The following is a 15991-nucleotide window of genomic DNA, read 5'->3' on the forward strand; positions in this document are numbered from 1 at the left end:
CGTGGTCCTGCTGATCGTGGCCGCAGATGGTTACATTGTCGAGGTACGGGAACGTGGCCCGTAACCCATGTTGATCAACCATTCGGTCCATTTCCCGTTGGAAGACCGAGACGCCGTTTGTGACGCCAAAAGGGACCCTTAGGAAGTGGTATAATCGCCCGTCTGCCTCGAAGGCTGTGTACTTGCGGTCACTTGGGCGGATGGGGAGCTGATGGTAGGCGGACTTGAGGTCCACGGTGGAGAAGACTTTATACTGGGCAATCCGATTGACCATGTCGGATATGCGGGGGAGAGGGTACGCGTCTAGTTGTGTGTACCTGTTGATGGTCTGGCTATAGTCAATGACCATCCTTTGTTTCTCCCCTGTCTTCACTACTACCACCTGCGCTCTCCAGGGACTATTGCTGGCCTGGATTATGCCCTCCTTTAGTAGCCGCTGGACTTCGGAGCGAATGAAGGTCCGGTCCTGGGCGCTGTACCGTCTGCTCCTAGTGGCGACGGGTTTGCAATCCGGGGTGAGGTTCGCAAACAAGGACGGGGGTTGCACCTTGAGGGTGGCGAGGCCGCAGATAGTGAGTGGGGGTATGGGGCCGCCGAATTTAAACGTAAGGCTCTGTAGGTTACATTGAAAATCTAAGCCCAGCAAGGTGGGGGCACAGAGTTGGGGAAGGACATTAAGTTTGTAGTTTTTGAATTCCCTCCCCTGTACCGTTAGGGTAACTATGCAGAATCCCTGGATCTGTACGGAGTGGGATCCTGCAGCTAGGCAAATCTTTTGTGCGCTGGGGTAGGTAGTTAAGGAACAGCGTCTTACCGTGTCGGGATGTATAAAACTTTCCGTGCTCCCGGAGTCGACTAGGCATGGCGTCTCGTGGCCGTTAATTAGGACCGTTGTCGTCGTCGTCTGGAGAGTCCGGGGCCGAGCCTGATCGAGTGTAACCGAAGCGAGCCGTGGTTGTAGTAGTGGGGTGGGGTCCGTTGTTGCCGTCCAAGATGGCGTCGGGGATGGATAAAATGGCCACCCCCATACCTCGCCCGTAGATGAGGGGTCACAAGATGGCGTCGGGGGTGGACAAAATGGCCGCCCCCATGCGTCGTACAGGTCGGGGGCGGTCCAAGATGGCGGGGCCCCTCCTCCCCTCGTGGTGGTCGGGACCCAAAATGGCGGCGTCTGCGGGTCGCACATTGAGTGCTGGGGGGTCTGGGGGGCGCTAGGACCGCGCGGAGTTCCGGGGCCGCGGGCGCTAGGACCGCGCGGAGTTCCTTGGCTGCGAGCGCCAGGGCCGCGGGCGCTAGGACCGCGCGGAGCTCCCTCGCTGGGGACCGCGGTGTTCGGGGCCAAGGCCGGCAGGTCAGTACTGCGAGCGCTGGGACCGTGAGGAGGTCCCTCGCCGGGGACGGAGATCGGGGTCCAGGTAAGTTGTATTGCCGGCGGGTCAGGCGTGGGGCGCGGGACGGGGGCGAGGGCCAAGGTCGGCGGGTCAGGCGTGGGGCGCGGGACGGGGGCGAGGGCCCAGGTCGGCGGCTCCGGCGGGTCAGGCGCGGGGCGGGACGGGGGCGAGGGCCAAGGTCGGCGGGTCAGGCGTGGGGCGAGGGCCCAGGTCGGCGGCGCTGGCGGGTCAGGCGTGGGGCGCGGGACGGGGGTGAGGGTGGCGTTCGGGATACGAAAAACCCCTTCCTCTCCGTGGAGAGTGTTGGCCGGCACCCAAATCGGGAGCGCCGGCGGCGGGTCGTACATGGGCTGCGGGGAGGGGGGTTGGGGGGCGTAGGCGGCGTGCAGGGCTCCCAGTTCTCCCGGGGCCGCGGTGGTCGGGACCCAAAATGGCGGCGCCTGGGGGTCGCACATGGCGTGCTGGGGGGGTTGGGAGGCATAGACTGCCTGTAGGGCTCCCTGTTCTCCCGGGACGGCGGCGACCACGCGGGACCGGCACACCACCGCATAGTGGCCCTTTTTCCCGCAGCTTTTGCAGATGGCTGCGCGGGCCGGACAGCGTTGTCGGGGGTGCTTCGCCTGGCCGCAGAAATAACAGCGGGCGCCCCCGGTGCGACTCGGCTTTTGGACTGCGCAAGCCTGTGGGGTGTCCGGGGGGGGGGGGGGGGGGGGTAGGGGGTTTGCCGCGGCGGGTACGTACGGGGCCCAATGGCCTGCCGCGCGGTCGGGGCCGTAGGCGCGGGTATTACGCGCGGCTACGTCCAGCGAGGCTGCCAGGGCCCGTGCCTCTGAGAGTCCTAGTGACTCTTTTTCTAGAAGTCTTTGGCGGATTTGGGAGGATTGTATACCTGCAACAAAAGCATCGCGCATTAACATGTCCGTGTGTTCGTTTGCGTTCACCGACGGGCAGTTGCAGGCTCGTCCCAAAATCAGCAGCGCGGCGTAGAACTCGTCCATCGATTCTCCGGGAGCTTGCCGTCTTGTCGCGAGCTGGTAGCGAGCGTAGATTTGGTTAACTGGGCGAACGTAGAGACTTCTCAGTGCTGTGAAGGCCGTCTGGAAATCGCGGGTGTCTTCAATGAGGGTGAAAATCTCCGTGCTCACCCTCGAGTGCAGGACCTGCAGTTTTTGTTCGTCTGAGACTCGGCCTGTGGTCGATGTGATGTAGGCCTCGAAGCAAGTCTGCCAGTGTTTGAAGGCTGCTGCCGCATTCACTGCGTGGGGGCTGATCCTCAGGCATTCTGGAATGATCCTGAGCTCCATAGTCCTTTTTAGACACGCTTAATAAATTGTGGCGCACAAAGACTCCATGAGACGAATAGAGTGAAGTCGATGAGGCTTTATTAAGCGTGTCTGTTCCCCAGCAGCCCGATAGTAAACTGGCCTGCGGGGGAAGGCACCGGCTTCTTATACTTCGCCTTCAGGGCGGAGTATGAGGTCAACGGCCAACCAGGACCCGGGATCTGTCAGCCAATGACATTAGGTCTTCCAGTCCCACATGACCCCCAATACATACTACCACACTGCCCAATAATAGCCACACAGATTCGGCAGTGCCAGCCCTCCCTGTCCCTGCTACGCTCCAGAAACACCCTCTTCACCCTTGGGGTCTTATTCGCCCACACAAATCCCATGATGCTCCTGCTTACCCATTTGAAAAAGGCCTTGGGGAACAAAATGGGAAGGCACTGGAACACCAAGAGAAACCTCGGAAGGACCGTCGTTTTTACCGACTGCACCCTACCCGCCAGTGAGAGTGGCAGCATATCCCATCTTTTAAAATCCTCCTCCATCTGCTTCACCAACCGCGTCAAATTAAGCTTGTGCAGGGCCCCCCAACTCCTAGCTACTTGGATCCCCAGGTACCGAAAGCTCCTTTCCGCCCTCTTCAGCAGTAACTCGTCTATCTCCCTTCCCTGGTACCCTGAGCGCACCACAAAGAGCTCACTCTTCCCTACGTTGAGTTTATACCCCGAAAAGTCCCAAACTCCCTAAGGATCCGCATGACCTCCGCCATCCCCTCCACTGGATCCGCAACATACAGCAACAGGTCATCGGCATACAACGACACCCGGTGCCCCCTCCCCTCCATTTCCTGGTCTCCCTCAGTGCCATGGCCAGCGGCTCAATTGCCTGTGCAAACGGCAAGGGGGATAAGGTCTCTTCCCCTGGTACAGCTGAAAGTACTCCGACCTCCGCCGGTTCGTAGCCACACTCGCCATCGGGGCTCTATATAGCAGCCTGACCCAACTGATGAACCCCTCCCCGAACCCAAACCTCCGCAACACTTCCCAAAGATACCCCACTCCACCCGATCAAAGGCCTTCTCCGCGTCCATAGCTGCCACTACCTCCGCTTCCCCCTCCACCGAGGGCATCATACTCACATTGAGGAGCCTCCGCACATTTTTATTTAGCTGCCTACCCTTCACGAATCCTGTCTGGTCCTTCTGAATCACTTAGCGTCAACATTGAGGAGCGAGATCGGTCTATACGACCCGCATTGCAATGGACCCTTGTCCTGCTTCAATATCAAAGAAATCAGCGCCCTGGGCATTGTCGGCGGCAAGGTCCCCTCCTCCCCCGCCTTATTAAAAGTCCTCACTAGCAACGGGCCCAGCAGGTCCACGTATTTCCTAGAAAATTCAACCGGGAACCCATCCGGCCCCGGGGCCTTCCCCGCCTGCATGTTCCCCAATCCTTTAACCAGCTGCTCCAGCCCAATCTGCACCCCCAAACCAGCCACCTGCTCCTCCTCCACCCTTGGGAACCTCAGCTGATCTAGGAATCGTCACATTCCCTCCTCCCCCGCTGGGGGCTCAGACCTGTACAGATCCCCATAGAAGTCCCTAAATATCTTGTTTATTCTCACCGCCTCCGCACCGTATTCCCCCCTCTATCCCCATCTCCACTAATCTCCCTCGCTGCCTCCCTCTTACGAAGCTGATGTGCCAGCATCCGATTCGCCTTCTCCCCATACTCATACGCCGCCCCTTGCGCTTTCCTCCACTGTGCCTCTGCTTTCCTTGTAGTCATCAGGTTGAATTCCGTCTGGAGGTTCCGTCGCTCCCTAAGTAGTCCCTCCTCGGGGAGGCCTCTGCATAACTCCTGTCCACCCTTAAAATCTCCCCCACCAACCTCTCCCTCTCCCTCCTCTCTCTCTTCTCCCCTGTGGGCCCTAATGGAGATTAGCTCTCCCCTGACCAACGCCTCCCAGACTACCCCCACCTGCACCTCCCCGTTGTCGTTGGCCTCCAAGTACCTTTCAATACACCCCCGCACCCGCCCTCACACCCCTTCATCCGCCAACAGTCCCACATCGAGGCGCCACAAGGACGCTGGTCCCTCCTCCCCCCAACTCCAGCTGCACCCAATGCGGGGGGTGGTCCGAGATGGCTATGGCCGGGTATTCCGTTCCCTCCACTTTCGAGATTTGCCCCATTATCGAGCTTCCTACCTCTAGATCCGGAATCCGACCCAACATGTGTTTCATAAATCCGGCATCATCCCAATTCGGGGCATATACGTTCACCAGTACCGCCCGCACCCCCTGCAACCTACTGCTCACCATCACATATCGACCTCCATTATCCGCTACAATATTCAGTGCCTCGAACGACACCCGCTTCCCCACCAGTATTGCAACCCCTCTGTTCTTCGCATCCAGCCCTGAATGAAAGACCTGCCCTAACCATCCCTTTCTTAGCCTAACCTGATCTGCCACCTTCAAATGTGTCTCCTGGAGCATAACCACGTCTGCCTTCAGTCCCTAAAGACATAGTTTTTTAACAAGCATCTTAAAAGTGGAGAGAAGTTTATGGAAAAATCACAGACTTTAGTGAGGGATTCCCAGAGCTTGGGGCACAGCTGTCAGTGGTGAAGCAGTTTAAATCAGTGGTGTGCGTGATGCTAGAATACAAGGAGTGCAAAGTTCTCAAAAGGCTGCAGGACTAGAGAGTATTACAGGGATAGGGAGGGGCGCAGCAGTGGAAGGATTTTATGAATCTGATGAGAATTTCAAAACTGAGGCATTGTTGGACCAGGAGAAACTGTAGGTCAGTGGGCTGGTTTAGCACAGTGGGCTAAACAGCTGGCTTGTAAAGCAGACCAAGGCCAGCAGCTCGGGCTCAATTCCCATACCAGCCTCCCCGAACAGGCGCTGGAATGTGGCGACTAGGGGCTTTTCGCAGTAACTTCATTTGAAGCCTACTTGTGACAAGAAGCGATTTTCATTTTTTCAGTGAGCACAGGCACGATAGGTGAACGGAACTTGTGGCGAGTTAGGATGTAGCCACAAAGTTTTGGAGTTGTAAATTTTTTCAGTACCTTGAGTTGGAGTCTTTAACTCGGGCAATAGAAATTCATATGCGTTGGATACCGGTGTATTCTAATTTTTTAAATATCCAGTTTGGTTGTTACAAGCTATAGGTAACTGTTTGATTTGTGTGTTTCTCCTTTTCAGTGAATTGCAACATGATAGAGCAATCAATGGTGGAGGCAGCAGTCCAGGAGTGCAGTCAGACATGTGATGAAACAATGTAAGTCAACTGACAGATTTGTATGTTTTGTTGACCAGAAATTGGGGGTGACAATCTCAACAATTTTCTGGCTTTCATGCACACTGATATACAACTTGGAAATTCCGAATTCCCATGCCATTTGAACAAAAGTTCAGTCTTTGTAATTTGGGGAATATCCATTCACTAAGATAATTGTATTTTAGTCTTCCAATACTCCCAATTTAGTTGAGTGTTAAGAGGGGTATAAAGGCACTAAAGACACATAATTTGGATTATGATCAGTGCCATCAACGTCTCCCAACAAAAGGGACGGAGAACTACCAGGATTGGATCACAGGACAACAAAGAGCCAGGGCCCAACTGTGGATTTGTATTCCCCCCAGCGCAAGCTCACCATCATTGATGAGAAAGAGAAGAAAGGCTGCTCAATCAAATAAAAGAGCCTCCCGACCGCAAGGGAGGGGGGAGGCAACAGGATATCGACTAAAGTACAGACAACGCTTGACCCCTGGCCTCTATGCACAGAAGAGTCGTCTCAGGATTTCCCGAATAAATGCTGTCGAAAAGGAACATCCTAAGTTCAGGGGGCCAACAGGATACCAACCACAACACTGGACCGGGCCTAGCCCAGTACACTCCGACACACAAAGTCAGCACCCCTAGGATCTCCAACTCACCTGGTAACCTGTATCCCAGCCAGTCCTGCACCTCCTCCATCACACCCAGGGCAGTGCAAATCCCCCACTGCTACCAAAAAATAATTACGACAGCTTCAACCGGGGAGACCCAATCACCGAAGAGAAGAAGAAGCGTCAAAGTACCCAACAGTCGGGTGCCTAGGGAGGGGAGGCCGACTCCCTCCTCCCCGGTACAATAAGGGGAATAGGGGAACCCCCCCCCCCGGGGCCACCAAGCACCCCGACCACAAGAGGGGGGAATAGGTTATCAAGCAAAGTGCAGGACTCTGCTCAACCCAGACACATGTGCACAGAGGAGTCGTCCAAGGATGTCCCTAAAGTCCCAAAACCTATACCCCAGCTGGTCCTGCACCTCCTCAACTACCCCTAGGGCAGTGCACCTCCTCCACTGAACACACTGCTCATCCAGATGAAGAGATGAAGACTTAAAATGTGATTGAGAAAAGAACATGAGATGAGGACTTTTTTCTTTTTGAAAACACGGTTGTGATTTGAAATGCAGTGCCTGAAGGGGTGTTGGAGGCAGATTATATAGTGTCTGATAAGGAATTGGATAAATATGTGACAGGGAAATAAGGGTTTAGGGTTATGGGAATGAGTAGGATTAGTTGGATAGCTCTGCCAGCGAACCAACACAGGCATGATGGACCAAAAAGCACTGTTCTTCTATGAACTGAGCCAGGCATAATTTGACATTCCAAGGCAGTTTTGACATAGCCAATCTTATTCACCAATAAACCGGGAAGAGTAGACTTGTCACCTGGAGCTAGAATTGTTTTTACTTAGCTCTTGGTGACCATTCAAGCCAACATCCAAATGGATAGGATGGTCCTGGCTTGATGAGCAGCAACAAACCTGCTGGTGCTCTGTGCTAGCAGGCTACATGTTTTTGCTCGGTTAAACTCAGCAATTCTGCATACTCTGGGAACCCTAAGCCTTGGCTATGAAAACCACTAGACTTAGTTAAGTGGAGTGTGTCACTTCTGGGAGAGTGTCTGACTCCTACTGAGTGTACAGAACCTCTAGCTATATGAATTTCTCAAGTTGCTTGTCTCCGATATTATTAAACATGCAAATTACACGCCTGACTGATAAAGGAGGCAATCAAAGGTGTTTTTTGTCCAACCAGGACTTCTGCCTGCTTTCTAGCCCTCATGTCACACTCCATTTCAGCATAGACCTCAAATCCTTAGTTCCTGTTATGCACTTTTAGTGGCTACTCTCACAGGAACCCTGTGAATGCCAGAGTAGAAGGATAATAGGACAAGGGAACAGCTTCTTCCCCACAGCTGACATAGGAATAGCTTCTTCCCCACAGCTACTAGACTCCTCAACTAACTCTCCCTCGGACTGATCTATTTCCTGTAAGAACACTATTGACGACGCCCTAAGCTGCTCTTGCTCATAGATCATAGAATTTACAGTGCAGAAGGAGGCCATTCGGCCCATCGAGTCTGCACCGGCTCTTGGAAAGAGCACCCTACCAAGGTCAACACCTCCACCCTATAACCTAGTAATCCCACCCAACACTAAGGGCAATATTGGACACTAAGGGCAATTTATCATGGCCAATCCACCTAACCTGCACATCTTTGGACTGTGGGAGGAAACCGGAGCACCCGGAGGAAACCCACTCACACACTGGGAGGATGTGCAGACTCCTCACAGACAGTGACCCAAGCCGGGTCAAAAATTGTTTTGTTTGGCCCCTTGTTCCGCACTGTAACCAATCACTGTTTGTCGATGTACCATTTGTCAATGCTCTCTGTTGATTATTCTCTTTGTCTACTATGTGCATACTGTGTACGTTCCCTTGGCCGCAGAAAAACACTTTTTTCACTGTACTTAGGTACATGTGACAATAAATCAAATCAAATTAATATGTATTAATGATTGGATGAGGGAACAAAATGCAACATCTCAAAGTTTGCAGATAATACCAAGTTGTATGGGAGGGTGAACTGTGACGAGGATGCAGAGATCCTACAGCATGGTCTGGACAGGTTGGGCGAGTGGACAAATCAATGCTAGATGCAGTATAATTTGGACAAGTGTGAGGTTATTCACTTTGGAAGCAAAAACAGGAAGGCAGCTTACTACCTGAACGGTTGTAAATTGGGAGAGGTGAGTATGCAGCAGGACCTGGGTGTCCTTGTGCACCAGTTGCTGAAAGTAAGCATGCACCCCGGTGCAGCAGGCGGTAAAGAAGGCTAATGGTATGTTGGCCTTCATTGCGAGAGGCTTTGAGTACAGGAGCAGGATGTGTGGTTACAATTATACAGGGCCTTGGTGAGGCCACACCTAGAATATTGTGTGCAGTTTTGGTCTCCTTTTCTGAGGAAGGGTGTTCTTGCTCTCGGAGTGCAGTGAAGGTTTACCAGACTGATTCCTGGGATGGCGGGACTGTCTTATGAGGAGAGATTGACTAGGTTAGGATTTTCTCGCTGGAGTTCCTAATAATAATAATCGCTTATTGTTACAAGTAGGCTTCAATGAAGTTACTGTGAAAAGCCCCTAATCGCCACATTCCGGCACCGGCACCTGCTCGGGGAGGCCGGTACGGGAATTGAACCCGCCATCATGGCCTTGTTCTGAATTACAAGCCAGCTGTTTAGCCCACTTTGCTAAACCAGCCCCTATGAGGGGGGGATCTCATAGAGACTTATAAAATTCTAACAGGGTAGATGTAGGGAAGATGTTCCCGATGATGGGTGTGTCCAGAACCAGGGGCGTCATTCTCCGACCCCCCGCCGGGTCGGAGAATGGCCGTAGGCCGCCGTGAATCCCGCCCCCGCCGAAGTCTCCGGTACCGGAGATTGGGCGGGGGCGGGAATCGGGCCGCGCCGGTTGACGGGACCCCCCGCTGGATTCTCCGGCCCGGATGGGCCGAAGTCCCGCCCAGAAACTGCCTGTCCCGCCGGCGTAAATCAGACCTGGTATTTACCGGCGGGACCAGGCGGCGTGGGGGGGGCGCGGGGCGATCTGACCCCGGGGGGTGCCCCCACGGTGGCCTGGCCCGCGATCGGGGCGCACCGATCCGCGGGCGGGCCTGTGCCGTGGGGGCACTCTTTCCCTTCCGCCTCCGCCACGGCCTTCACCATGGCGGAGGCGGAAGAGACTCTCCCCACTGCGCATGCGCGGGAAACTGACAGCGGCCGCTGACGCTCCCGCGCATGCGCCGGGAAACTGTCAGCGGCCGCTGACGCTCCCGCGCATGCGTCGCATTTCCGCGCCAGCTGGCGGGGCAACAAACGCCATTTCCGCCAGCTGGCGGGGCGGAAATCCCTCCGGCGTCGGCCTAGCCCCTCAATGTTGGGGCTAGGCCGCCAAAGATGTGGAGCATTCCGCACCTTTGGGCCGGCGCGATGCCCGTCTGATTGGCGCCGTGTTTGGCGCCAGTCGGCGGACATCGCGCCGTTGGGGGAGAATTTCGCCCCAGGGGTCACAGTCTGAGGATTCAGGGTAAACCATTTTGGACAGAGATGAGGAGACATTTCTTCACCCAGAGAGTGGTGAGCCTGTGGAATTCATTACCACAGGAAGTAGTTGATGCTAAAACATTGAATATATTCAAGAGTCGGCTAGTTATAGCACTTGGGGAGAATGGGATCAAAGGTTATGGGGAGAAAATAGGATTAGGCTATTGAGATGGATGATCAGCAATGATCATGATGAATGGCGGAGCAGGCTTGAAGGGCCAAAGTACGTCCTCCTGCTCCTATCTTCTATGTATCTATGTATAAAAGAGTCCGAGACAAACAGAAATACAGTGAAATGTTTTGAGAAGCAGCTGAAAGAAAGTGGGAAGATAAGTAAATTATAAACGACTGGAAGAGAAACAGAGTGCGATACAACTGTTTTATTTCAGCAATGCTACTGGAGATTACGAATGGCATATATTACTTTCATCTGTTTAAACCAATTACAACAGCAAACGGTGCAAGTTTGTTTTAATAATTCTGTGCTTACATATACAGAGAACACGTTTTCAATGTAATTGGTGCATTTGAAGTTCCTCGTTATATCTACAATTCAGAAAGGAAGAAGTTTTTACCGTGAGTTTTTACTAATTCTATTTATTTAGACGGCCAAACCATTCATAATTCTGCATGTACAGTGCTATTTGAGTGACTTTGTTCTCGGAAATAATCTTTCAATATTCAGGCCTATTATGACGCGGATTGCTTTTGGTCTATGCTTTTACATGATTCCTAAAAGACCTAATTATGTAGTGGAACTAATGCATTTGATAAACTATTGGAACTCTGTAAATTATTTATCACCAGTTACATTTTTCTTTTGTATGTTGAGCCATTACTTCTTGAAGATGTGCTTTGCTGCTTCTGTATCCTGTTAGGCCCCCAGGTGGCCGTTCGTTTCAGGTTACATAGAAAAAGGAACAGGCTGTCCTTGAGGTATAATATCATCGGAGCATGGAGCCCATCTAATTTTGAATATGTTTAAAACTGGAATAAATTTAGCTTTTTGTTCACTGTGGAACTTCAGCAGTTTGATTATTATAACTATAGGCTCTAACTCACTTTCATGAAGTCTAGATCTGGGCTTTTCAAAGTGCGGGTCACGACTCGTGGGTGGGTGTCGGGAGGGTCGCAGAGTGATCGGTCACGCCGTTCCCACGGTAGTCCCGATGTGGGAGAAGTGCCAAATGGCCACTACTGGCTTTTACATTGAGAATGGCGGCCACTGCGGTCTTCCAAATAAAAATAAATGAGGTTGTGTGGAGTCTTCCGGCCTGGAGCGACACCAGAGAGCAGGTTATGCACCCTGCACGTACACTTGTCGTCTAGTGCCTTTTGCGTGCTTTTGGTGCCAAATCACAGAGGAGAGCTCCTTTCATTTACCAGCTGCTGCCAACTGGACTGTGAAAATGGATTGTTTCCTTAAAAATAAGAGCATTGCCAAAGACTCAAATAGGCAGTGTACCTACTCGACAGGATTTCACAACAGGATCTGCTGGAGAGAGCTACCCAGGAGAGTCCAGGGCATGACAGAACAGTTCTAGTGTTAGCTCGGTAGAGAACTCCAGGGCCTCTGGTTAAATGCTACAGAGAAGAAACTTAACTCGGGAACAAAGCAGTATAAAGATGATTTCTTGAGGTACGGTTTTGTCAATTGTGCCAATGCAAATAAGGATGCAAAGCTCATGTGTGTTATATGCAGGGAAGTACTACCAAATGAGAGGCGAAGTTTCAGATTTTGACAGAGGAATGGAGGGTGAAAAATCCCTTGAGGTTGTGATACCAGAGTCATATTAATTTAGTGCTGACTCCAAATTAAAAGACTATGCCGCTGTAGCTGACCTGTAATACCACATTAAAAACACGCCAAAAGCCCATGAGGCTGTCATCGCTCTGGAGTAGCATCTTCCAGGAGTATCCAGTGCTGAGTAAAACAAGCATTTTGCTGCTATTGCCCTTCGATGACCTACATGTGGATTTGGATTTTGTTTATTGTCACATGTATCAAGGTACAATGAAAAGTATTTTCCTGCGAGCAACTCAACAGATCATTAAGTACATGAAAAGAAAAGGAAATAAAAGGAAATACATAATAGGGCAACACAATGTACCTACATAACACCGGCATCGGATGAAGCATACAGTGGTGTAGTGTTAATGAGGTCAGTCCATAAGAGGGTCGTTTAGGAGTCTGGTAACAGCGGGGAAGAAGCTGTTTTTGAGTCTGTTTGTGCGCGTTCTCAGACTTTTGTATCTCCTGCCGATGGAAGAAGTGAGTAAGCCGGGTGGGAGGGGTCTTTGATTATGCTGCCCGCCTTCCCCAGGCAGCGGGAGGTGTAGATGGAGTCAATGGATGGGAGGCAGGTTTGTGTGATGAACTGGGCTGAGTTCACGACTCTCTGAAGTTTCTTGCGGTCTTGGGCTGAGCAGTTGCCATACCAGGCTGTGATGCAGCCAGATAGGATGCTTTCTATGGTGCATCTGTAAAAGTTGGTAAGAGTTCATGTGGACATGCCAAATTTCCTTAGTTTCCTGAGGAAGTATAGGCGCTGTTGTGCTTTCTTGGAGGTAGCGTCGACGTGGGTGGACCAGTACAGATTTTTGGAGATGTGTACCCCTAGGAATTTGAAGTGCGAGGTTGGATTTTCCGTTTTCATCAGGATGAAAACTGCACAAAGGAACTGGCTGAGGTCTACACCTGATAGGGCCAAGCAGGCTCCACTTTCTCAGTGGCATGCGTTGCGAAGGTTGGCCGCCATGGGTTGCGAAAGGCGGCCAGTTGGCAAAAGTAGGTCCTGGGGAAAAAAAAGTTTGAAAAATGCTGGTCTAGATTCTGCCTTCTTGATTTCAAATTTAATTAACTAACTCAATAGGTAAACAATGAAATCTTCTTGAATACATACCTCATCATGGTATCAGGTTAACAAGCATCCATAAAATATTATAACTATCTAGGCTAGGCTTCTTGGATACTGGAAGAAAACAATTGTCACACAATGTCTTTAAAAACAATTAAACAAAACAAGCAGGTGAACAGGGATGCAATTTAAAGCATTGCCATAAGACCATAAGACATCAGAGCAGAATTAGGCCACTCGGCCCATCGAGTCTGCTCCACCATTCAATCATGGCTGATATTTTTCTCATCCCCATTCTCCTGCCTTCTCCCCATAACCCCTGATCCCTTTATTAATCAAGAACCTATCTATCTCGGTCTTAAAGCCACTCAGTGATTTGGCCTCCACAGCCTTCTGCGGCAAAGAGTTCCACAGATTCACCACCCTCTGGCTGAAGAAATTCCTCCTCATCTCTGTTTTAAAGGATCGTCCCTTTAGTTTGAGATTGTGTCCTCTTCTTCTAGTTTTTCCTACTAGTGGAAACATCCTCTCCACATCCACTCTATCCAGGCCTCTCAGTATCCTGTAAGTTTCAACAAGATCCCCCCCATATTCTTCTAAACTCCAACGAGTACAGACCCAGAGTCCTCGAGCTTCCTCATACGACAAGCTGTTCATTCCAGGGATCATTCTTGTGAACCTCCTCTGGACACTTTCCAAGGCCAGCACATCCTTCCTTCGATACGGGGCCCAAAACTGCTCACAATACTCCAAATGGGGGTCTGACCAGAGCCTTATACAGCCTCAGAAGTACATCCCTGGTCTTGTATTCTAGCCCTCTCAAAATGAAAGCTAGCATTGCATTTGCCTTCCCAACTGCCGACTGAACCTGCACGTTAATATATTTAACAGTCACTGTTCCTGTGCATCAACCTGGTTGTATTGTTTTCTTTTTGAACTTGGAAAAGTAATTGCAAATTAAATTAACTTGTATTTTTTTTTACAAAACAAGGATTTTGGCTAAAATCTTAAGTTTCTGTACTGCAGCCTTGCCATGACAGATCGTAGTGCGTCTTGTCTGTTTGGAACGGCCAGAAACAAAGCTGAACTTTTTTGTGAGCGCTATACGATTATGCAACAGGTAAGTGAGAGGACTAAAAATAGAATTTGCACACGCTTGGGAGAAAATGATTTCCTTGTTTCATAATTTGTTACTTTTTTATTTAAGACATCATAGCATCTCTACAGTGCAGAAGGATACCATTTGGCCCATTGAGTCTGCATCAACTCTCCAAAAGAGCACCTTAACCTAGGCCCACTCTACCGCCCTATCCCCATAACCCTGTCTAACCGTAGGCTCTAAGGGACAATTTAGCATGGCCAATCTACCTAAACTGCACACATTTGGACTGTCGGAAGAAATGGGAGCACCCGGAGGTATCCCACACCGCATGGGTAAAAGATGCAAACTCCACACAGACAGTCACCCAAGGTCGGAATTGAACCCAGGTCCCTGGCGCTGTGAGGCAGCGGTGTTAACCACTGTGCTTTTTCAAACAAATCACTTCAAACACCATTTTCAAACAAATCACTTCAATGGATATTTAGAGGTCACATGGCTAGAGTGTTAAAGACTAAAGAAGGTGCTGATATAGGTATAAAGGTAAGATTCAGATGGTCCTGTGGGGGAGAGGGGGCATAGGGTCCAAAAAAAAAAAAAAGAATTAAACAAGGGGGTCAAGAAGAGAGTTCTTAGTCTAAAGTTGTTAAACTCAATGTTAAGTCCAGAAGGCTGTAAAGTGTCTAATCGGAAGATGAGGTGCTGTTCCTCCAGTTTGTGTTGGCTTCAACATTGCAGCTGGCAATGGACAGACATATGGGACAACACAAAGATGTGCATGGTAGGTGGATTGAACACGCTAAATTGCACCTTAACTGGAAAAAATGAATTGGGTACTCTAAATTTTTTTTTTTAAAGGGGCAGGTGTTGGACTTTCTGCGATTGCATGGGAAGGGGATGAGGAGTAGGGGTGATGGAGGAAAGGACTCGAGTATCGGTATCACGGAAGGAGCGGTCCCTGTGGAATGCTGACAGGGGAGGCGAGGGGACGGTGTCTTTGGTGGTGGCATGCTAGAGTTGGCGGAGGATGATCCTTTGAATGCGGAGGCTGGTGGATGAAAAGTGAGTACAAGGGGGACCCTATCCTGGTTCTGGGAAGGAGTGTGGAAAGCGGTGCAGATGATGGGTTAGATGAGGTTGAGCGCCCTGTCAACCAACAGTGGAGGTGAACTCTGAGTTCAGGAAGACGGAAGACGTGTCAGAAGCAGCGTTTTGGGAGTTGGCACCATTGGAACAGATGCAACGGAGGCGGAGAAACTAGGAGAATGGGATGGAGTCCTTACAGGAGGTGGGGTGTGAGGAACTGTAGTTGAGGTAGCTGTGGGAGTCAGTGAGCTTGTAATTTATAGATGAATATTGGTTGTCAGTCTCTCATCAGAAGTGGAAACAGAGGTCAAGGAAGGGAAGTGGCGGAGATGGACTGCTTTCAGTCCTATGCATACAGCCCTAGTATTTGGTGGAAGCTTGGCAGTTGTGCACAGAAGTAGAGAATTGGAAATAATGTTTATGGCATATTCTAGATGCAATTTGGCAAATTACACTTTGGTTAGCACTACTGCCTCACAGCGCCGAGGACCCGGTTCACTGTCCGTGTGAAGTTTGCACATTCTCCCTGTTTCTGCATGGGTCTCACCCACACAATCCAAAACAATGTGCTGGCCATGCTAAATTGCCCCTTAATTGGAAAAAATGAATTGGGTACTGTAATCTTTTATAAAATTAATCACATAGACATTTTGGCTTTTAGATTGTTATAAATTTCTCTATCCTGCACATATATAAACAAAATTACTTCGACAAAGCATCCTAATATGCATTTTCTACATTTCTAGCAGTCACATGAAAATCCTCAACTTCTATGAAACAGCAGCATTATTTTAGTTTAAATGGGCGGGATTTCCACGCA

General features: G+C 50.7%; 1 protein-coding gene across 1 annotated transcript in view; it reads left to right on the forward strand.

The window, feature by feature from the left end:
* The window catches only part of pole2 (polymerase (DNA directed), epsilon 2), a 90468-nt gene that overhangs the window by 16268 nt on the left and 58209 nt on the right, over positions 1 to 15991 (forward strand). The window contains 3 exon segments of the mRNA XM_072490925.1: positions 5894 to 5969; positions 10627 to 10704; positions 14013 to 14106. Coding sequence (XP_072347026.1) covers positions 5894 to 5969; positions 10627 to 10704; positions 14013 to 14106 — 248 coding nt within the window.

This window comes from Scyliorhinus torazame, chromosome 2 (genome assembly GCF_047496885.1).
Source record: "Scyliorhinus torazame isolate Kashiwa2021f chromosome 2, sScyTor2.1, whole genome shotgun sequence".
Lineage (NCBI taxonomy): Eukaryota > Metazoa > Chordata > Chondrichthyes > Carcharhiniformes > Scyliorhinidae > Scyliorhinus > Scyliorhinus torazame.